The 24,273-nt window shown below is 42.8% G+C and overlaps 1 protein-coding gene across 7 annotated transcripts in view; it reads left to right on the top strand.

Annotated features, from left to right (window-relative positions):
- Window positions 1-24,273, top strand: part of HTR7 (5-hydroxytryptamine receptor 7) — a 42,493-nt gene continuing 18,220 nt past the window's right edge. For 4 of the 7 annotated variants that reach the window (XR_012669389.1, XR_007357700.2, XM_048858383.2 and 1 more), the window contains exon 1: window positions 2-1,087. Coding sequence is in view for 5 of the 7 variants with exons in the window: in XM_048858383.2 (XP_048714340.1) it covers window positions 564-1,087 (524 nt within the window). In the remaining 2 variants the exon portion in view is untranslated. Of the gene's footprint in view, window positions 1,088-24,273 lie in introns of all 7 variants that reach the window. The other 3 variants (XM_048858380.2, XM_048858378.2, XM_048858379.2) reach the window with 2 other exon arrangements.

The raw sequence follows: 24,273 nt of genomic DNA, 5'->3' as shown, positions 1-24,273 counted from the left end.
TTCTGCAGCAAACCACACTGAACTCCATTAAGCATTAATCTACTGAATACTTTCCCCTTGTCCTTCACCGCCGCACGCCCCGCTTCAGAGGGGCAGGCTACTGAAGCCCGGCTGCAGGCGGGCGAGGGGCGGAGCAGCCAGGGAGACTCAAACTTCCCTCGCCGCCGCAGGTAGCTGGGCTGGGCGAGGGCTGCCGCGGCGGCAGCTGCGGGCGAAGCGCAGGCAGCCTCCCGCCAGCCGCACGGGTCAGGAGAGAGCGGCGGCCGCTGGGGGGCGCGGCCTCCCCGACGGGCAGCGCTCAGCGCACGCGGACGCCATGGCGCGATTCCCGCCCCCGCCGAGCCCGGTCAGCGGCGCGGGGCACGGGGAAGGTGAGGCACCCGCTCCACCTGTGGTGGCAATGATCAGCTAACCGGGCTGAGGCGCTTCTCCCGCGGACGGCCGAGCCCCGGCCCGGGTCGGGGGGGCGAGCCCCGGGCAGCTGGGGGCTGAGCGGGCTCGGGGACCCTCCCCAGGACCCAGCGTGTTGGGAGCCGGCGGCTTCATGGGCAGCACCCGTCAGGATGGTTATGGACAGCAACAGCAGTCACGTGTCCGGCCACCTCCGCGCCTTCGCCCTGGAGGCTCCCCGCGAGCTGAGCGGCAGTGGGATGGTGGCTGGCTCCCTGAACCCCCGCTGGCTGAAGATCATCCAGGATGTCACCGCCAGCCCCAGCCCCGCTTTCAGCCTGGCGCCCGAAAATGACACCGGCTGCGGGGAGCAGATCCTCAGCTACGGCAACATGGAGAAAGTTGTGATCGGGGCCATCCTCTCCCTCATCACTCTGCTGACCATCGCGGGCAATTGCCTGGTGGTGATCTCCGTGTGCTTTGTGAAGAAACTCCGGCAGCCCTCCAACTATCTCATTGTCTCCCTGGCTTTGGCTGATCTCTCGGTAGCGGTGGCCGTCATGCCCTTTGTCAGCGTAACGGACCTCATTGGAGGAGAGTGGATCTTTGGCCACGTTTTCTGTAATGTCTTCATTGCTATGGATGTGATGTGTTGCACTGCTTCCATTATGACTTTGTGTGTGATAAGTATTGACAGGTGAGTGCAAAACCCGAGATACCAACATCTCCTGTGTACTTGTGCTGCGTGTGTAGCTGTGTGTCTCTCTTTGACTGGAGCTGAGACAAGCAAACTGAGTGACTGCCCCCCTTTGAACAATACAGTGGCTAGGAGAAAAAATAGAGTAGAAACAACCTACTACTGCAAAATGGCTCAAAGTTATTTAGGTTGATAAGTTAGCAGAGAAGAATCTTGAATGCTGACTGCAGCTGGCAAATATGGTGTATGGCAATTCCACTAGGGGTCTCTTTTGCTTGCTTATTTTTCCTTGGGAAATAACAGATATTCTCAGAGGAAAAATGGATGGCATTTTTAAAAAGAAAAAATCAATTCAGTCATAGACTAAGCTATTTTACACCCGCAGCCTATTGTTGCTAACCTACACACAGGCAAATACATGTGAAAAATGTGGACACTAAAACAGAGTGGGGGGAGTGTGTGTACTGACTGCAGGACAGCTTACTAGTAATTTGTTTCCAATGTTTAAATCGAGTTTATGGGTTTGATTCACCCCTAAAGCTGAGGGAGAGGAAGCTTCAGGGAGCCTGCTGTGACTCCCTGATTCCACACTGGGTATAAGTTACAGCAGGCTAGAGGCTGTTGTAATTTATGCCTATGGAGGATTGACACAATAGGGCCAGTGCTCTGCCTCACCCCCACCAAACTCCCTCCCTCAGTATGCTGCCTGTATGAGGCAGCAGCTGGTTCCATCAACTTTATACCAGCTGGGATTTCCTCTCCACCCAGTGGTTTTGCCAATGGCCATTTACAGCCCTTGTGCTACCTGAGTGGTGCAAAAGGGTTAGAGAAAAGGAGAGGATCTGGCCCAAAGATATTTCATAATTTTATTTAAACTATTGGGAATTTTGCTTCTATGGTCAACAAAAACATAGCAATTTGAAACCTTGAATTAAACAGCAAGTGGATTTTATTAATCAATCTATATCAGTAATAATTGCTAGCATTGATAGGACCATAGGAACTGCCTTTTTGGAACAGAGAAGTGGACCATTTATTACTGTGTCCTGTCCAGGCCCACCGACAGGGGGTGGGCAAAGGGGACAATTACCCAGGGGCCCGGGCGATTTAAAAGGGCCTGGGGGCTCTTTTAAAATCGCCTGAGCAGGCCACAGGGCTCCTAGGCTTGCGCAACTGCTCTGGGGCCAGGCCCAGCGCTTTGGTGACAGAGTCATCATTTTGGTGACAGATCCTCAGAGGTGACAAATTCATCCCTTCCACCCTGGGCCCTGGTGCCCCTAAGGACAGTCCTGGCCCTGGGGCTCAGAATTCCTGTCGGCAGGCCTACTCCTGTCTGACGGTGTACCAGCTGTTTCAGAGGAAAGTGCAAGAATCTTGCAAAAGACATGTTTGGATAACCTTCCCTCAGGAAAGTTTTCCTCCTGGTCTCTAACAATCAGAGGTTATCTTATGACCTGAAGCATGAAGGTTTATATCCCCTTCAAAACTCTTGTTTATTAATATTTGCTGTTACAATTGTGTATATTCTTGCTAACTCTGTATTAACCAATCCTTAGTAGAATTCTGATAAGCTCTTGAATTCAATTATATTTTGTAGAAATGAGTTCCACATACTAATTTAATGTTGAACAAAAAAGTATTTCCTTTCATCACTTTTAAATTTGCCACCTTTAAATTAAATTCTTGTGTTATGAGAAAGGTGAACAGCAGTGACTGACTCACCCCCCCACCTTTTTTTCTTTAACTATTCATTAGTTTGTATACCCTTTTATCCATTTCTGTGGCAAAAAGTCCCAATTTTTAAGTTTTTTCATGACTCTAATAATTCTTGTTGCCCATCTCTGAACCTGACATGCCAAGTAAGGCTGTACCATTGATTTACATAATTGCATTGTAATATTTTCAGTATTATTTATTCTGTTTCTTACACATTTTTGTTTGCTATTTTTGGCCAGCGCTGGGCACTGGGCAGAGGTCTTCATTGAGATGCTCCGGTCTTTTGCCTGAGTTGTTATAGTTACCCTAGTGATAAGTGTTAAACTAATTAAACCAATGATAGAAGTTATACACATGTAACAAGGAGATAATATATCCTTTTAAGACAGAATCTGGAACTGGAATTACAAAATGATTGATTTTTAATGGACAAAAACAATGAAAATATTCTCTCATTTTTTACTTTGCTTATTCCTTGTTTTGTATATTACTGAACAAATACTTGTATTAAAGCAGGTTCTTTTGATTCTTAAAGAGTTCATACTCTCCTGCTGCTTATTTCTAACTTAAAATAATAATTCTCTGTGAAGCCTGATGCCTTAACTTCTGTTTACTTCAAATCTATTATACAACCATGAGTTGTGATGCTGCAGATTAAGGCTGATGTCAGGTAAGGAACAGCTGCAGATAAATCCTTAGTGAAATCTTACTAAATGTTTAGTAACAACTAAGAAAAGAGGAATAAAGAGATGAGCTAGAAGAGTAATTATTGTAATGGGGTTACACTGGCATAGCAGTGGATTACCAGTGGTGAATCAGGTGCAGGGTTTTTCAAGGTAACCATGATATATATTAGCGACTTTTTAGAGATGTGAAGATGCATAGAATATTTTCAGCAACTAGAAAGGACCAAAATTTAATCTGAGCAACAAACTATCACCCAGATAGCACTGATCTCATGCTATCTCATTTACAGTAGAATTACCCTTTTGTGTAAGTAGAAAGCATTTCATTTATGGGTGAGAGTTGCATATCACTGAGTAAAACTCTATGTGTAAGGTGGTAACTTGCAAATCACATGGTATGCATTATTTAAGAGAGTCCAAAAAATTTCACAAAGAACAATGGATTTGATGGAAGTGCCTGTATATTTGATCTTACTTTAGAGGAAAAAAGCCTCTGGGAGGGGAGAGAGTCCATCCTACCCCAAAAACCTACTCTGTGGAACAGTGTAGGGAGCACATACAGTAATCCAATTAGCCTCCCCCTTGTGGGAAAAGCAAGAAGCAGGATTTGGAGACAAAACTAACCTGTTGGGCATACCATTTTTGCTTTTCATTGTTAGAACTCTAAGCAGAAATAGCTCTTCCTGCAGCAAGTCATCTTTCCCAGAGATGAGAATCACTATTAGTCCAAGGAAAATCTTGAAAGAACTTAAGTATGTAATGAAACTAAAAACCACAGTTTCAAACAAGCCATCCTTTTCAGTTTTCAGAGTAGCAGCCGTGTTAGTCTGTATTCGCAAAAGAAAAGGAGTACTTGTGGCACCTTAGAGACTAACAAATTTATTTGAGCATAAGCTTTCGTGAGCTACAGCTCACTTCATCGGATGCATTCAGTGAGACCCAGGGGACAGGGGTTGCAGTATGTGTGTGAAATTCACTCCCACACACAGGGCCAGCACAATCTTCTGTACCACTTAAATCTCACTGAAAGCCCTTGTGTGCTCAGGCCTCATTTTCAATCGTGTTAAGCAAAAGCCCTGCGAGATGCAGTCTAACACTTTTAAAGTCCTGTTGTAGCCTAGTGCAAAGCCTACACCATGGCCAGCTAGCATGGCTTCAAAGTGGTTAGTCTGCATCGTAATGCCTCTTTTTAATCTGTTAAGCTAACTCAGTTGAAAAACACACCCTTTTTGCCTATCAAGATATATCCTCTGTGTGTGGTGTTCTGCAGCACCCTGCAAAATCCCGAAGTATTCATTCCACAGGACCACAATGCGTTTCAAGTGATGGCATTTTATAATACATAAAATATGTGCAGTACTGTATGTACCTGAGAGAGCGGAACAGCTCAATGTATTTGCATAATACTTTACTGACATTCAGAGACAGTTTGTTGAAGGAGAATTTTGATGCATACCAAATAGAAGGCTAAAACTGAAAAGGTGATGGAATAATAGACCTATATGCACTTCAGTGATAGGCAATTTGCCTGTCTTACTAAAGATATGCAAGGACTGTATCCAATGTAAGATATAGTATGCAATTTGTTTTTTCACCCTCTGGGCCCACTTTTCAAATATAAGTTTCTGAACAGGATGTCCATGCTCGCCCTGGTTACTCAAATTGACACATGAGCACATAAAATGGGTATTTATTTCCCTAAGTGCTGCTTTTAGAATTCAGATACATGCAGTTACTGAGGATCTAAAGTGAAACCCAGACTTTGTCTGAAGTATCTGAATAAAACAGCTGGTAAATATTTGTGCTCTTTGTTGTATTAATGAATGCTACATTAAGACTGTGCAAAGCACTTATTAAAATGTTAGTATAGTGATCACTGACACTTTACAGGCTCCACAGGGACTCAGCCAAATTAGAAAAGGCACATTCCGGTGAGTATCTATACAGGACTGAACTTAATGGAGAATCTAAGGTAACATCCGTGACAATATCAAACATTGGAATTTTAGGCTTTTTGCAGCCCATATCATCTCTTCTACCTTCACAGGATGAAAACCCCACAGATCCTCATCAGGGAGTGCAAAAGTGGGCAGTGCCACCTCTGTGGCATCCCCCCTATATCTTGTGGGAGCCTTTCTTTGGGAATAGGTATCTGCCTATAGGATGGGGTGTCTGAGTCAGAGGTGGTGTAGGGTGGAACTGGGGAAGTCAAGCATCATTCTTCCACCACCAGCCCCATGAAGATTCCAGTTTTGTGAATGATGCCTTTCATACTTCTGGGGTAACTGCACCACCTCACAGAATGGCACCAGTATATGCAATTCACCCCAGCAGCTGGTACTTCTCTGGATTTGTTTACTGGTTCCCAGGTTTGCAATAAATTCTCCCACCTCACTGATTTGAGTTCCTGAATGGGGCTTAGTAACAATCCCTAGACAGCCATCATACAATCCCTCATAAATATGCAGATAACCTTATTCTCAAAGATATGCCTGTGTTTGTCATATATGTTACAATGACACTTCAGAAATGAGGTTGAGATCCTACTCCTACTGAAGCCCCCAGAAGTTTAGTCAGTGACTCCTTTGGGAGCAGCACTGGGCCCTAAAGCATAATCTGTGTCTTGTGATTGCATGGGGGAAGATGAGAAAAAAGTTAGGGATTAGGGATGCTTAGGTAGCTACGTTTAAGTACATTAGTTACTATTATGAAAACAGACTACTCAGAATAGGAAAAGCTGCAAATTTTCCTGCATTAGAGTCAAAAGATTATTGGGAAGGCTTGAATGCTGCAAAGTAGGTGGGATTATTGGATCAATTGCTAATGGATATTTTCAACTACATACATTTTACAACTCTGCTTTTCATTGAAATCAGCTTGTTGCATTTTCCAACGGAAATTAACTGCTGATGCTTGCTCCTACATGGATATATATTGTGGCTTAAATTTTAACAAGTGATTAGTGATATCAGGTGCCCAATTTTTGGGTGCCCACTTCAAAAAGGGCCTGGTGTTCAGCACCTGGGCACTGTGCATTTGTGCATTTCTGACAATCAGGCTCCTTTTAAAGTGGCTGAAGCTGAGCACACAAAATTACCTTGTCATTTTTTAAATTTAAGCTTATGCATTTAAAAAAAACAACCAACCAACCAAAAAAACCCATGGTTTATTCCCCAGTTCTTTTACCAGTCTGAGAGAAGGGAAGATTCCAACTGTTGCTCAGTGACCAGAAATTACTTTCATGTTAAAAAGAGGAATATTTTTCCAAATAAAAAAAAAAAAAGAAAATTGCACAAAGATTTTGGAGCTGGCTGTCGAGGCCATAGGAACTGTCCATTTCATTGCATCTCCTCAGGGAAGGGAAAATGGGGACTTTTCTTCCCAGAGGAGAAAGAGTTACACCAAGATTCTTATTCACTCTCCTCTTCCATAAACGTCTCGGGCTGCTAAGCAGTCAGCAGAATAAATAGTAATTCTGATCATTCTACTTGCCAGTCCACAGTTGGCACATCCAAGAGAATGGCTGCCTATTTGGCAAGTTCTCAGTGTCCCAGTCCAGGCCTGTGTGATCACATGGTAATGCTTAATCCTTTATAGCAATGTTGCAGATCTGAATAGAGAGGAGGCTTCTGGATGTGCATTTAGGCCCAGCACAAGTACAAATTGTGCTCATTGGAAGGAGGCAGAGAGGGGGTGGAGCCAGAGTTGGACCAGAGACAGAGGGGGAAGGGAAAGTCTAACATAGTTCTAATGGAGCTCGAACATAGGTCAGCAAGAAGTGGCAATAGGGCATATTGGCTATACCATCTTAATTCAATCCCTGAGACTTGGAGCTAGATCACAAACCTCATGTGAATATTTGCTCTCCAGGACAACAGAGATAATACAGAACATCTAATTTCCCTTCTGCGTGCTGCAGGGAAAGCTAGATTTAGTAAAAAGAGAATTTCAGTCACCAGAGATGGGCAGAAGGGATTAGGCACCTATGTTTTACTTGTCTCTATAATTCTGAGGACTCTTGTGAAAGCAGTCTGTAGGCTGATACATACTGCTAAATAAGTCAGTGTTTGAGTTTTGAAATGGTAGAAAATGAAAACTATTCAACCATTTGAAACGATTTTGCCAAAATTAAAAGTCTCCCTTTGTACATAAAACTAGTATCATCATAAAGCCCTGAGTGAAAAATTAAACAGTTAGAGCAGTAAAGTTACAAGATCACTTGCAGCTGATTATCACTAACAATTAAATTGTCAAATTTCACCTTAACACACACAACTCCTGTTGACTTCAGTGGGAGCTGCAGGCACATATCTGAGGGAAGAATTTGGCTCTGTCTGGTTTCTTAAAGTTAATATACTTTAAAATATGCTTTGGTTGTTTTTTCAGAAAATTTCATACAGTGCATCAATTGTCTGATACTCTTTGTATCTGTACATGCAAAGATAATTAATCATTTCCACCACTAAAAAGTTCCCTTTGTGAGGAATCCATAGAGATAAAATTATAAGCAGTTGCAGAAATATTAAAATAGAAAGAGAAATCAGAAAGTGAGTGATATCTCAGCTGTCAAGGTTCCCTCCCCACTCTGAACTCTTGGGTATAGATGTGGGGACCTGCATGAAAGAGCCCCTAAGCTTATTTCTACCAGCTTTGGGTAAAACTTGCCCAAAGCACAAACTTTTTGCCCTTGGAGGGTATGCTGCCACTACTGAGTGATTTAACAAAGAATCGGGGAAGGACCACTTGGAGTTCCTATGTCCCCAAAATATTCCCCCAAGCCTTTACACCCCCTTTCCTGGGGAGACATGTGAATAATATCCTAGCCAATTGGTACAAAGTGATCACAGACCCAAACCCTTGCGTCTTAGGACCATAGAGAAATCAGTCAGGCTCTTAAAAGAAACAGAACTTTGTTAGAAAGAAAAAAGGTAAAAGAAGCACCTCTGTAAAATTAGAAGGGAAGCTAATCTCACAGGGCAATCAGATTTAAAACACAGAGGATTCCCTCTGGGCAAAAACTTTAAAGTTACAAAAAGAAAACCAGGAGTACACCTTCCTTTCAGCACAGAGAAAATCACAAGCCAAAACAAAAGTAAACGAACGCATTTCCTTGCTAGTACTTACTAATTCTAATGGAGTTGGATTGCCTGCTTTCTTGATCTCTCTCTCTCTCTCCGGCAAGCACACAGAACAGACATACAAAAGCCTTCCCTCCCACCCTAGATTTGAAAGTATCTTGTCCCCTTATTGGTCCTTTTGGTCAGGTGCCAGCCAGGTTACCTAAGCTTCTTAACCCTTTACAGGTAAAAGGATATTGTGCCTCTGGCCAGGAGGGACTTTATAGTACTGTATACAGGAAGGTTGTTACCCTTCCCTTTATATTTATGACATCAGCAATAACCCACGCTCCTTGGCTGGTGTACAAGCAAGACTGAAAGTGCTAATAGCTGTCAGTTCTGTATATTAGCACTACTGCATCTTAAGAGCATTTTAAGGAAAGATAAATCAGTGGATGTAATCACAAGAAACTGCTGCATGTAGACAATCAAACTGCCCTGGAGCAGAGGGATAAGATTCATGAAACTATTACAGTTATGCACTAATATATTGCAATTTAACTGAATAAAACAGTTTTACAACTGAAGAGATGAGTACTCAAACAATAATAATTACTAGCATTTGACTTAGAAAAAATTGCAAATAACTACCTTTGGGTTGAATAATGAACTATAAGCCACAAGCAAGGGGTGATGCATCATTCTGTTGTCTCTGGAGCAGACTGGGAGGCAGATTGTTCTTGAGTCACATTCTGCCTTCCTACTGGTCTCCCCTGCTCCTAGGGGGAAGTGCCCAGCCCTAGGCCTAAACCTAGCGCAGCCTACTTCCCTTAGTGTAATTCTGCAAGCTAGCACATTGTGCAAGGCAAAGCCAAGGCTCTGCTCTGTCCCAAACCACTCCCACCCATCTTCAGGGAGCAGGGGAATGTACCAGGTCTGCAGAGCCTACTCTCCTCTTTGTGTACCTGTGGAACAAAGAGTTATCACAAGGGAGTCAGGAGGTGACTTACACCCAGTGCTTAATTTGTGCCAGGACTTGCCAGAGCTGAACCCCAGTGCCTCAGGGCTTGGCAATTCACAGCCCCGGCATCTCTGGGCTTGCAGTGTCTGTTATGAAAGTAAAATATTGCTTGAGCTTCCGCCTCTCTTTTATTACAAATTAAGCACTGCTTTCCCCCACTTACTCCATTGTGTAAGCCAGGCCACCATTTGGTCCACTGTGTTGAAAAGACCGTGGCTAGAGCTATGGCATGGAAGAAATCTGTCGCTGAGCTTTCTTCATTACAACAATTGGGTTATGCATGAAAATCATCCACATATCAATGGAAGAAATTCCCCCCTAAATGATCTTTGTCCTCATTTTTCAACTGATTTTAAAAGCTATTGAAAGTACAACTATACTGTATATTCCTTTAAGACAGCTGAAATTCATATAATTAATTGTCTAATGCCATGTGCTTGAAAAGGAAGTTTGCACAATGAACAGAAGTGCATGCTGTTATATTTCAATTTATAATGAAACTTGCAACATGCTATCACCATATTAAAAATGTAAACCTTCAAATCATGGTGTGACTGTTGCTAAATATTGTGTATCTGGCAGCATCATGTGCCAGCAGGATTCCCAAAAAACAACAGTCCTCCTTTGTGTGGGTTTCTAAGTAATTTTTAATGGCTTGTTTGTTTGTAGTAGAACTAGACAATTAAATGCTTTGAGAAATGGAGAACAGTGCAGAGAAAATAGATGATCCATGATCAGATCCACGATCAGATGTTCATCTGTGCAGGGAATTAAATGAAAATACATATGCCTGAACCAGGAACAGCTGGTGGTGTTATTTTGATGCTCATCACTTTTTTAGTGACCTGTTAAGGTGTTGTTTTGATATTACAAACAATATGGCTCCTGCGGTTGTAAAGATGCACTTTTTGTGTACATTAGGTTTCATTTTAAAAATTGTCTTTGCAGTTGGAGAAATGGAGAAACCCATTTTTTAGCCTTGTTGCTAAAGCCACTTGTGCTAAAGTGCAATATTTCAAAATGACATTGTCCTTTATTATTTGCTACATTAGTTTGGTCACTAGCACAAAACAAGCTTCATTTCTTCAGAGATTATGAAATTTTCAAAGCAAATTAAGAAGACATCAGAATATTCTTCTACAAACAAGAAAACATAAGAACTAGGGCCAACATTTCCAAGCCTGGGTACTTAACGCTAGGCTCCCAAGCTCATAGTTAGACACCTAAATAAAAGTGGCTTAGTTGTCAAAAGATGTTGAGCACCTGCAGTTCCCATTGAATGCAATTAGATTTGTGGGTGCTCAGCTGTTACGAATGTCAGGCCACATGAGGGCCTAAATATGAATTTAGGAGCATAACGTATGATACCCAGTTTTGAACTTCTGTCCTAGAACTATGAGAACTATTGAGAACTGAAAGTACAGTTGCCTTTTACTCCTGCATAGCCAGTGCCATCAAGGGCCAACAGCTCCTGAAGGTTGCCAGCCCAGAATAGGAAGAGAGAGGACCCATACCCACTGCTTATCAGTGATATGGAACCGCCTGTGGTGGGTGGAAGACGGGCAGCCTTCTGCCAATCCTCTGTCTACCCCTATTGCACCCATGAAGGTTGCTGCAGCAGTAACCCTCACAAGGCAGGTAAAAGAAGAGATAGGAGAACTGGGATTCTGGGCCCTTAAAATCCCAGTTATCTTTGAGGACATTCTAGGGCAGAGTCTCTATCTTCAGTTGTTCACACAACTATCTTGGAAGTATTATGGCCTCAAAAGGCCTTTCCTCTTGCAAATGACAGCTCAGTTTTAGAACTGTCAGCTTGCTGTGTCACTTGTGCAGCCCATCCCGCCTTCTCTTCCTGGGTGATCACTCAGTCAGTGGAAACCTGTCCCTACCTTTTCTCATACGGACGTCATTCCTCAGGGCCCTCAGCTGGGGTAGGGAAGATTCCCAGATGCAGCCTAAGGAAAGAAATCAGTGGCTGTATAGCACCCCTGCTTACACTCATTGTGTTTGTGGCCAAAGAGCATGGATGGCCTAGAGCCCAGCTACCTGTTCTATGGAGCTGGCCTAAATACAGTTCAGTAGTAGTCTAAATTATCATTTTGGACAACTGGAGTCACAACATGGGGCCAAAACCTATCCCCCAAGTGCAAGCCCCTAGAAGATTTAAAGCCAAAAGCAGCTCTCAGCGCCCATACGAGAGGGCAGAGAAATGGCCTGGGGAAAGGAGTTCACCCCGAGCTGTCAGGTAGTGGACTCTAACTGTGTAGGAGACCAAGTTCAACAAGAGAAGCAGAGACTTTGTCAGAGACCAGAGACTGCTGGAGAGAGCTGAGACCCTGACCAGGGTCTTGCTTTTCCTTTGGGTTTCCTCCCCAGATTTGCAGCTTGTGTGGCGCTCACTTGGTAGAACGTGACCTGGCAGTGGCAGGCCTAGCGGTGCGTACTTCCCTTGCCTGCAGCAGATGGGCTAAGAAGAGATGTCTCAAGGTGCTTACTTGACCACGCTGAATCTAAATGGATTTGTGAGTGAGATGTAAATGGGTGGAGGGATTGTTTTGTGAATAAGCATTCTGGGCTCTAACAATCTGGGCAATTAATAACTGGAACTGTGGGGTTGGCTGTACCCCCAAACACAGTGCTTGGGGTTTGCTTATGTCATTAGATGTTTATCTTGTTTTTTCCAATTAAAAGGAATTGCCTAAGGATTCCTGTGTGCTTGCAAGCAGGAAAGAAACACCTGTAAAGGTGACCAGGCAGGATCAAATGTGAAGTTCCTAAAAGCTGGGAGCAGAAAAGGTTTCATATGACAACTTGATCCGCTCATTTCATTTATTTTCAACAGAACTCCTAGGGTATGTCAGTATGTACAGTGCTGCAGCGGCGCAGCTGTACTGATGCAGCTGCACGGCTGGAGCTCATGTGGTGAAGCCGCTCTGTGCCGACGGGAGAGAGCTCTCCTGTTGGCATGAAAAATCACCTCCAGGAGCAGCATAAACTATATCAGTGGGAGAAGCTCTCCTGTCACCATAGCATTGTGCACACGAATGCTTATTCCAGTGTAACTTTTGTCGCTCACGGGGGTAGAATATTCACACATATAAGTTTTGCCGACTGGCTGTAGTGTAGATATAGCCCTAGACTACATTGAATGTGGCCCTTCCTACTCTTAACCGTACCCAAGAAAAGGGCTACACACTGAAGTCATTTAGGTTATATAGGTGTAAGTGAAGGGAGAACTAAGTGTAAGCATATTGCAAGTAAACAGCTGTGAAAAAGTAATAAATGCTAGGGAAATAAAGTGAGATTTGCTTCAGAGATGCCACGGAGGTGGTAGGTACATGCTTATGTTGGGACTGAAAATTATCTGATTGAGTCTGACCTTACCTTTGGAGCATTCTGCACCACATCTGCAGCATGAAAGAGGATCTCCTTGTCTCCTCCCCTACCGTCATCAAAATATCAGTGGGAGAATAAATAAAATAAGATCCTGTAAATGGAAAATAAAAGTTGCTTAACTGAGCTACAGAGAAGGAGGAAATGGTTTATAATCTTCTCATCAGTTCCCGGTGAAGGATTTTACAATAGAAAGTTCTGTAGGTAAATACTGGTTGGAAGGTCTTAAATTGCTGCTGCACAGGCAGCCTGCCATCTTAAAACTGTCACTTTTCCTCCCTCAGTGCCTCTCTTCCTCCCCCATATTGCTCTTTGTTATTTCTTCCTCAGATTAATATTCCCCCACTCCATTGGTTTATTATAACATGTCGGGATTTGTTATTGCTGTTGTATTTCAGTGATTGGTCTTGGTTGGGTTGGGAGCTGACTCACAGTTGTAACAGTCAAAAAGGCGTAGAGGTAATCGGAGAAACTTCAGCTGAACCACATTTCACTTGGAGATGTTTCGACTTTTTCAGAATGAAATATTTCAACTTCTTGTTTTGAAAAGATAGTGTAATTTTTTAAATTTTAATATAACAAGTCAAAATTGAAATGAAACATTTAAATCAACCTGAAGCAAAAGTTTGTTTAAACTTCCTATGGGAAATTTTCAGGTTTTGCTCATATTTGGAACAAAGCCAAATTTTGAAAATCCGTCATGAAACACAGCTTCTGTCCTCTGCACTCTGACAAACCCAATCAGAATATGGCTTTGGTCAAAGTATGCCTCCACACTTCAAGGTGGAGGTGTAATTTCCAGCTCCAGGAGACATATAGAGCTAGTGCACTTTCTTGGGTGGGGACCACGGCTGTGTCTATGAGCGAGGGGTGTGATTCCCAGCTTGCACAGACATACTCGCACTACCTTGCTTTGAGCTAGCACACGAACAATAGTAATGCAGCTGCAGGAGCATGGACACAGTGAGCAGCAGCACAGGATAGCTGCCCCAAGTACATACCTGTCCGGACCCTATGAATACATACTTGGGGCGGCCAGCCTGTATTGCCACTTGCCGCTGCCTCTGCTACCACAACTATACAGCGGGGCTTCAGCCTCGGTGCTTCTACCTGCTCCTGTAATTCAGTTAATAACAACACCTTTAAAACAAAGGTATGGAAACAGTTATACCCTATCACTGCCGCCATTTCCCCCTCCTTCCCACAGCCAGGGAGAGGCCATCGTTCACTTTTGAAGGAAGAGAGATTTTCTAATTTTGAAAGTGAGGCTGTGACTCATGTCCCAGCTCCCCTCTCCGCAGCCCAGGAACTACTACTTCCTTTGTGTGGCAAGGGAGATGATTAGCAACGTGTGAAGAACCAAGTCCAGATTAGTGAGCCAGTGGGTAGCTTCAGGAGTGATTTGGAGATGCCACTGGCAAATGATTGAAGTGGACATGGATTTATAATGTGGTCCACAGTTTGCAAATAATGTCCACATTGACAAGGTCCATTGTCTCATCTTCCAAAGGTGTAAGAGATGACAGCATCTGTCATGCAGTGTTCTAAAACGATTCAGTGTATGCCAGTGTTTCCTGGGTAGGTTGAAGCCTGGAAGTTCATTGATCAGGTGTTTGTTTGGGACATTTGCATTATCCCAAAGTACTTCCCAGCATGCCCCAGGATTGAATGAGGACAATTTAAGAGCCTTAGTCTGATCCCAAAGAGACTTGCGAGATTTCAGATGTGTCTTTAGAACCTTCTGGAAGTCTTCATGAATTGGTAAGTTCAGGTTGGCCATGGTTTAATTGTACGCATGAGCTGTGTGTCTCTCTGGATCGTGCGGGGGGCGAGGGGGAGTCTATGTACTGCAGTGGACAACCTTTGAACAGGAACCACTAGTGGAAATGAGGCTCTCAAAGACTTTGCCTCTCTTATAGGGGAGGAGCCTCAACCATGCTCCTCCAGCCTTCACTGCCATCTTCTGTTCAAGTGGACATTTTACAGCTGTAACTCTCACACACTACTCATTAGTAAATACTATTGCCTGCCTCTCCCCCAAAGCAAGAAAGGGAACACACACACAGCTGCCTGATGCCATTGATACCCCTGTTTTCTTGTACTCAACCCTACCTAGTATTATTGTTACTATTATAATTTATTTCCGTTGTTATGCCACAATGCTGCTAGCACATCCACGACTACAGGAACAGACTATTTCAGCTCTTTCCATCCCTGGGACTCAGCTAGGTCATATAGCCAAATGAGGTCCAACAGATATGTCTTGCTCATGGAATCTGGCGAACCAGACACCCTTTCCTCTATTCAGAGCATCCCATGACACAACCCACTACTTCACCTATCACAGTTCAAATAGGGAGGAACTGTCCAAGGAGACAGCAGAGTAGGCATAAGAAACTGACTACCAGACATCTACTACCTGTCCATTACACAGGACTATTACCAAGGTAAGGGCCCAAAAAAGGTGGCACAAAGCTACCTGAACTAAAACAGATGCTGATCAAGAAAGACCTGTTGCCATCAAACAATACATGATGCTCTCAGTGATGAAGAATCTGATGTAGTTTGTATCACAGAAACCTACTTGATGACACCAGAAGTCCTGTGCTAGGCCCACCTTGTCCACCCAGGATACTCTGCTCATCCCAGATCCAGTTTTGTCCCCTAGATGACCATTTTAGACTGCCATGTGGCATAAAGTTGCTGCAGTGAAAAGGAGAATCAAGCCCCTTGTTTCTGTTTCAGATCCATGACAAAACTTTGCCTCTTTCTTCATGACTACGTAGTTTTCTGAATAGTCTCTTGGGAGGGACTTTGTCAAAGGCTTTTTGCAAGCCCAAGTAAGTTATGTCAGCTGGTTTCCCTGTATCTGCTGTTTTGATGACATGGTCAAATCTTTTTAATAGCTTAGTGAGGCATTTTTCCCCTCCTCCAGGCAACAGGGACACAGCAGCAGCAAGAACCAGCTCCAGTCAGCTCTTCATACCACCGGCCCCACCAGAATTGACAGGGGACCCTGAGCACCCTGGAAGGGGGCCAGGTCTTTGCTCCTCAAGCCATCCTGTCCCTCCTTCTCCCAGCAGGGACAGAGCAGCAGAAGCAGGAACCAGTTCCAACCAGCTGCATCAGCCTTTAGGAAATTCCAGCTAGTACAGACAGCTGCAGCACATCTCAAGAACACATCAGACTTGTCCTCTGCTCCCTACACAGGCTTCCATTGAATATCGAGTCAGGGTCTCTGTCCTTATCTTTAAGTTACTCAATGGCCTTGGCCTCGCTATCTAAAAGGTCACCTAAAGCTATGGGATGAAGACCATGGCTGACAACTGTTCTTCTCAGGCATGATGGAACTCTACCATCAGGGTAAAGGTCATCTGTGCAGGAGACAGAATTTTTTTTGGGGGGGTTCAGTGCAATGAACTCCCCCAGGATGCTGAAGTGTTGTATCTGGAGGCTAAGAATTGAGCAGGGAGGGGTGACAGGCAAATTGGGCTGACAGGTAAAGGGACAATCAAGGCAAAAGTGAGCTGGAGTGGGAAAGATTTACTGCCAAGATTGGAGTAAAAATGAATGAGATTTCAGAAATTATGTGTGAGATAATAAAAATCAAATGGAAACACACTGCAAGTACCTTTATTCCCAGATGATTATAAATTGCCTTAGAATGAAAGCAGAATGCATGTCTCTAAAGGAAGTGGAATGGTAGGTCTGCAGACAGAAATGAAGAGGGAAACATACAGAGATAAAAAAGAAGAAATAGAAATAGAAATACAGCAACAGCAGGAGACTGAAATGAAAATGGAATGGAAGAGATAAAGGAAGAATGAAAAAGAGTTAAAGTGAAGTATATACAGAACATACAAAGCAAAAAATATAAAGCAGTAACCGCTTTCAGAAAAGAATAGAAGGAGGACTAGAAAAAAGAAGACAAACAAATAAAGAATAACACAGAAAAACTGGGAAATGGAAGAGGGAAAGAACCATAAGGAAGCTGTAAATATGTGAAGAGAAATTTTATTTAGTATTAACATAAAATATTTATATGTATTGATTTATTTTTTTAAAAAAATGTTTCTATCAGTAAAGGTTTACATTTCTTTGGATTCAATCAGAACTAACCAGAACCTCTAGATTGGATGCTGGGAACAAAGAGTCGGAATTTTGTTAGTCTCTCTTAGTTTTGGTGCTTGCATATTAGTAACAATCCCCACTTCTGGCACTGGGAGTGAGCTACTTTTCTGGGAATAAACTCCCCTTTGTTTTCAAAAGGAAAGATGCTTAGGCTCCATTTGCAATCTAGAATAATAAATGAAAATGTTCACCTTGGTACAGGGAATCACAGTTCACAAATATTTAATTTTCCCCAGGCTTCATAATGAAAAATTATCACTTAATATTTTAGTATGAGACTAGTAAAGACTTATACATAAAGTGCACAATATATAACGTCTAAACTGTTATACATGGTGAATAATGTGCTATAACACTTTTTATAGTAAAACTAAGCACTTTCATGACACCTGACATTTAGCAGGAAGAAAAATTAAAGGATTAGGTGAAGTAATGTAATTAGGGTATGGAAGTAGGCCAGCATTGTAGAGTTCGGGATTTTCACAGACTATCACCTAATTCACTACATAACAAAGATTGTTTAACTACAGGGAACATGAAATTAGAAAGTTTTATCTTTACCAATGAGTACAGTACTCTGATTTTGGCTAAAGAACCAACCTTACTAGCCTGGCATTGCAAAAATTTACCAATATTTAGTCTGAGTTTTTAAAGTCATGCAGTACCTGCAATTTAACCAGCAAAATGGCCCCCCTTCTAGGAAGGAGAGTAGAATTTCATTCTTTACTTCCTTTGGATCCACATTATTCTCTTCCTCTTCCACCATGAGCTGACAGGGTGGTTATGTGGTTTTCTAGGCTACAGCCAGACTGGCCTCAAGATTCAGCCAGTGAGTGTTGCAAAGAAACTTATGAACCAATACTGTAATACTAGAAATCAAGCCAATTCCTTTTCACACCCCATCAGCCTATCTATCCCTCTCCCTCAGACTCGTTCTGATTTATGTACATTTGTCAGCACTGAATGTGGTAAAATGCCTGTGTAGTACATGGTACTGCTATTATTGTTAATGAGCCGATGTGGCTAATTGAATGCAAATCAAAGATGCAGTGTGATCCCGTGGTTTGTGCATGGGTACAGAGATTCAAAGATCTAGGTTCATTACCAAGTTCTGCCACTGACTTCATGTGTTAGCTTCAGCAAGTAACACATCTGTGCCTCAGTTTCCTTTTCTGAAAAATAATGGGTAAAATAATGCTCACCCACCTTTTGTAAAGCTTTTGGGATCTTTGCAGGAAAGGCACAATGTAAGTACACAATACTATAATTTTTTAAATAAGAAGTTTGAAGGCACCAGCATTTAATAAATAAAGGGTGGTCTTGTAGGATACAGCAGATGTGGGTTCAGTTCCTGGTTCAGCTACAGATTTCCTGTGTGACATGAGTAAGTCATGTTTGCTCTCTTTCTGCCTCAATTCTTCACCTATAAAATGGGGGTAATACTTCCCTGCTCCCCTCCTTTATCTCTCACATCTACCTAAACATAAGCTCTTTGGGGCATGGAGTTCTCTGTTACTATGTGCATGACCAGCATCTAGTATAACAGGCCTCGGTTTCAATTGTGGCCCTTAGTTGCTACTGTAATAGAAATACTAAATAGATTTCGTGGTCATTTTTACATGATTAGTTATGTGTTGTTTAAGTAGTGGAGCATTACAATTAAATAAAATATATTAATGAAGAGGCAAAAATAGTTGTTCTAGATATCAAATATCGTTCACGTAGTAGGGAGAAAGTTTGTAAATGCTCGACAGACTCTAAGAATCTGTTATGTTTTGTTATGTCCTAGTCCTGTTCTTGTCTTAATACTGCATGGAATTCAATAGAAAATTAATGATGAATTATTAAGAGATTATGGCAGCTCCACAGATGGGGTGGATGATCCGCAGCAAAAGGTTAAAGACAGCCAAGCCCTTAAATTAGCCTCATTCTTCTAAAATAATTTATTCTGGTTGGTGAACAGTTAGACCAGATTCCACAGCTCCGGGTTAAAAGGCCCAAATATGGTGAGAGAGATATCTAACTCCTGACACATTACAAAAGGGAGTATATCAGGTTTGGTTATTCTTAGAAAAGATTAAAAATAAATAAAGGCGAACATTTATATTAATTTTTTAAAATATAAAAAAAGCTTAGGTCTTGGAATTAAACACAATGGCAAGCCAAGCCAAGCCAAACCCTATTCAAGATTTAAGCAGTAACTAAACAAAAGAAAAGGAGTACTTGTGGCACCTTAGAGACTAACCAATTTATTTGAGCATAAGCTTTCGTGAGCTACAGCTCACTTCATTTGGATACAACTAGTGAATGCATCCGATGAAGTGAGCTGTAGCTCACGAAAGCTTATGCTCAAATAAATTGGTTAGTCTCTAAGGTGCCACAAGTACTCCTTTTCCTTTTGCGAATACAGACTAACATGGCTGCTACTCTGAAACCTAAACAAAATAAGTGGATTCCAAGTAGTATTGGTCTTCTGCAGTTTTTCAATTTTTTTCCCATACCCATCCATTCATCCTCATGAAAGCAAAGCTAGGCAATGAAAAACATAAGTTGATTCTGACAGAATGCTGGGAGAACAGGTCAGATTAGTGGCAGTGAGTGACAAGCCAGTGCAATATTTCATACAGGATGATAGATAAATATGAATTAAATGGAATCCCGTGCTTATGAAATACATTGAGACCAATCCTAAGGCACATCGTGTGTGTTGGGGGAATGCTTTCCTGTATATTTGAAAGAGATATGTGTGGCTGGCTGACAATAACACCATGGACAGGATCCCTGAAAATGTCTTGAGAACTCTCAGATATTAGTAATCTTTTATGTATTCAGTTATTCTGTGGCAAAGAAAAAATAGTTAAACAACAAACATTGAGCAACAAATCTGCCTCCTACTTTTCTTCAGGCTATACTATCTTTTTTTTAAGCTGGCGGTAGGTACTGTAGCAAATGTTCATGCATAGCTAAATGGTCATATGAGCTGTTAATGGAGTTGGGCCTGCGTACAACTAGTCTGAATTTGCCTCAGCATATCTTCTGTATGTCCCAGAAGAGACAGTGGGAATAGGTTTCTTGTAGTGGGAGATATCTGATTATTCTACTTCAGTTGTATCTTTCCCTTTGTGGTTATCACTGGCATAGAGGCCATGGTGTCATCTTTATTAACAAAACTTCATTATCTGACCTTGAGGTTCCAAATATAGCAATGACCCCTCCCCTTTTTCTCCAGCATCTCAAAGATAAGTACTAAATCAAATGGGAACAAGCGCAGGAAAGGAGGAAGCAGGTACTGTTTCTGAAACTTGGGTTTAATAGACACTGCGGTAAATTAGTGTTGGCTTACCATGAATGCTCCAAAGACTGACTTTGCCTACCCTTGGCAACTGTGGTTGGAGGATGAGTCAGTGGCTTCTGTTACACACATGGAACAGTCATATGCTTCAAGCACAAATGCAGGGACATTCAGAGAGATGTGATGAGAAAGTTCTGCCACATCTGTGACAGATGGGTGTCTACAGGCACTCACTCCTGTATTGCTGTAGATGAAATAGCCTCTGCACCATTTTATGGTTTAAAGGATTCAAAGGTCTCCATACAACGGTCTCTATCTAGTTTATTATTTGTATTACAGTAGCACCTCAAGAGCCCAGTTGAGATCTAGGCCCTGTTGCACTAGTTGCTGAACAAGCACATAGTGAGAGAGACAGTCCTTGGCCCAAAGAACTTGCAATGTAAATAGACAAAAACCAACAAAGGGTGGGAGGGGAAAAAGAGGCACAGAGAAGTAACCTGATTTGCCCAAGTTTACATACCAGGTCAGGTCCAGAACTCTGCTTTTGGGAGTGCCTGTCCAGTGCCCTATCCTCTAGAGCATGCTGCTTTCTCAGTGCATGTTATAGCCCAAAGCACTTGTTATAGTTTTCTGTATAGTCTAACACACTGTAGTAAGTGAGGTGGTTGTGTGATCTGTAGTTAATATGAAAGTACAGTGAATATATTGGATATAGACCAAACATTTTCTGTAGTCATTATAGCGCATCAATAGTGTATCAAAAAAGCCAAAATGTAAAAAAGAATGTCCCCCAGGAGCTGTAACCCACAGTGAAAATAAATATCCTTCACAATACGGTAGATATTATGAAAGAATATTAGGTCACACTGAGCTGGAGTTTTACTAATAGTATTGAGTAAGGTCTCTTTTCTTTGTAAGTACCGTATCTATTATTGTTATTCAGTAGAGACCTGATGTTTATTAGTGGGTAAATGTGAAAAGCAGTGACCGAATGTTCAAGTTCACTAGTATATTTGCTGAAAGCAATAACATTTAAAACAGTTTTACTGTCAGCCCCAAGTCTGTCATTTATTTGTAGAAGTAAAACATCCATAAATGGAAGAAACAGTGAATGTTTATAGTATTGTTTAGAATCAGAGTCAGAACATACATTCTTCTGCTGCTGCTGATATTGTGGCTTGACACTATGCAGTATTTAAATCTCTAGGCCAAGACTCTAGGGAAAATAACTATCTAGAGCAGCCAGCTTCTACAATTCTGACTATCACTCTTCTCCTCATGGAGGAGCAGGCCTGCCGACAGGGTGGGGCCAAAGAGAGCAATTGCCCAGGGCCCCAGGTGATTTAAAAGGGTCTGGGAGCCCCCGGCCAATGCCGTTGGCAATGCAACGGGGCTAAGGCACGCTTTCTGCCCACCCTCACTCCACTTGAATCCAGATTCCAGAAGTGGCCGATGTTTCTGCGGCCCCTGGGAGGGACGCAGGGGGTCTCCGCACACTGCCCCCATCCTGAGTGCCAACTCCGCAGCTCCCATTGGCCGGGAACTGCGGCCAATAGGAGCTGCAGAGGTGGTGGCTGTGGGCAGCAGCACGCGGAGACCCCCAGGACCCCCGCCTAGGAGCCGGTGCCAGAGGGGTGTGCTGGTCACTCTCGGATGCCACCCAAGGTAAATGCTGACCCCCTGACCTCCTCCTGTACCCGTGGCCCAGCCTAGAGCCCGCACCCCAGGCCCAAACTCCCTCCCAGAGCCCAATCCCTCACCCCCTCCCAACCCTCTGCCCTAGCCCAGAGCCCGAACCCAGCACCCAAACTTCTGCCTACAACCTGACCCCAAACTCCCTCCCAGAACCTGTACTCTGCACCCTAACCCCCAGCCCCAGCCTGGTGAAAGTGAGTGAGGGTCAGGGAGAGCGAGCAACGGAGGGAGGGGGGATGGAGTGAGCAGGGAGCGGGGCCTTGGAGAAGGGGCAGGACATGGGCATGGTCTCAGGAAAGGGGCATGGCAGGGGGCAGGGCAAGGGTCTTTGGGTTTGCGCGATTAGACAGTTGGCATCCCTACTGGGCGGGTATGTAGAAACCCGGGGAGTTTATGCGTGTATGGGGAGCTCATTAACTATTCTGCCCTGGGGCTCGGAATTGCTGTCAGCAGGCCTGTGGAGAAAGTATCTGCCTTTTTTAAAGTCTGGTGCCACATTGTAGGGTCTAGTTCACTACAGATTCTAGTCCCCATCACACTTTTGGGGGCTGTATACATCATAATAAATTACTGTGATTATTTGTTTTCATATCCACCCTGCAGGGCTGCTATCAATTTCAGCCTGTCTCACTTTCTTATGTACCTCAACAGCCCTTATCGGTTTTGGAAAAGAAAGAGAATACCATTTATTTGATATGTTCCATTGCTAGTCGTGAGAATATATTCCACAGTATGTAAATAGGCCAAATTCAATGTGGGTTTATGCCTGCTGGGACCCGGTGATTAGTGGACTTGCATAGGGTGTTAATTTCAAATGTAAATTGGCCCACTGGGACCAGTAACTAAGATAATGGTATGAGATCAATACCTATGATTTTGTGTTCTTATATATATATATATTATATATATATATTACAACATTGCTTAGTTAGAGGCCACAGTTTAGGTTGAAACTCCATTGTGCTTGTCACTGTATGTATGCATAGCAAGAGACAGATTGTAAGCCCCTTCCCTGAAGAGCTAAGTAGACAAGTATGATTAGCCTCATATTTCCAGTTGGAACTTCAAGCTCAGAGATTTGCCCAAGATCACATAGGATGTCTTTGGTAGAGCCAAAAAGTGAACCCCAATCTCCTGAGTCCCAGCCCAGTACCTTAAAGATCATCCTTCCTCTTCCTTGTAGTAAGGAGTCTGAGAAACCAGTAACCAGACAGGAAGTTGGACAATGCAACCTCTTTCATCCCTTGTCAGCAAGGCATCAAAAGGTTACAGACTTCTTGGATGCTGCTTTTGTCCAAACAGTATCTGAAAACAATTGCTTTCTACCAGGAGCACCATTTCAGATTGGGGAGGCACAACTCCTGGTTGGTGAGGGGAGAGGAGCAAGCAACAGGGGGAGGGGTCGCTCTCAGCCCATGGTACGAAACTCGGGGGGAGGTAGGAGGCTGGTGCCCCCTGCCCTCTCTAAATGGTGCCACTGCTTCCTACTCAGTATCTTTTGGAAGGTAATAATTATTCAGGTACTGACTGTATTAAAGAACCTACTTTCTGCTACTCAGTAATTCAGAAATAGTAGACGCAATAGTTCAGAAAGGCATGAGTTTTTGTTACACTATTCTGTAATCTCCAGCATATTATACAGTGACAATGATTCACGTTATTTTAAAGTTGTATCTAAATTTTCAAAGTTAATGGAATTTATGCACCCAGATAAAAGATGTGAAGGTTACTTGATTTATGCCTGTTTAGTTTTTCCAGCCCATTACATTTAACAGAAGTAGATAGGGTAGAAAGGAAACCAGTTTATTTTTATGTAAATTAGTTCATTTTAATTTCTAATAGAATACCTTGTGGAACTCAACTTTACACTGACACCACATTTTACTAATGCATTTTAATTCATATGGATATATTTTTACTTACATTAATTTTTGTGGTTACATTTGGATGCATTAAATTGCAGCACTGGGCATTCCTGAAACCAATCTGTCTAAGCACAAATTTGTCTTTCACTGAAACTTAGTTTAATCCCTCAAGCTATATACCCTTGGCCCCCATCATCATAGCCTTATTATCATGGAAAACAAATTATGAAATAGTTGGACATATATAGTATTATGCATCCCAGGAACACGTGTCTGCTGCTATTGCTCATGCCCTTCAGTTACAAAGCTCCGTATCCTGTGTTGATTTTT

This window comes from Caretta caretta, chromosome 7 (genome assembly GCF_965140235.1).
Source record: "Caretta caretta isolate rCarCar2 chromosome 7, rCarCar1.hap1, whole genome shotgun sequence".
NCBI lineage: Eukaryota > Metazoa > Chordata > Testudines > Cheloniidae > Caretta > Caretta caretta.
This window is presented reverse-complemented; position numbering and strand designations above follow the sequence as displayed.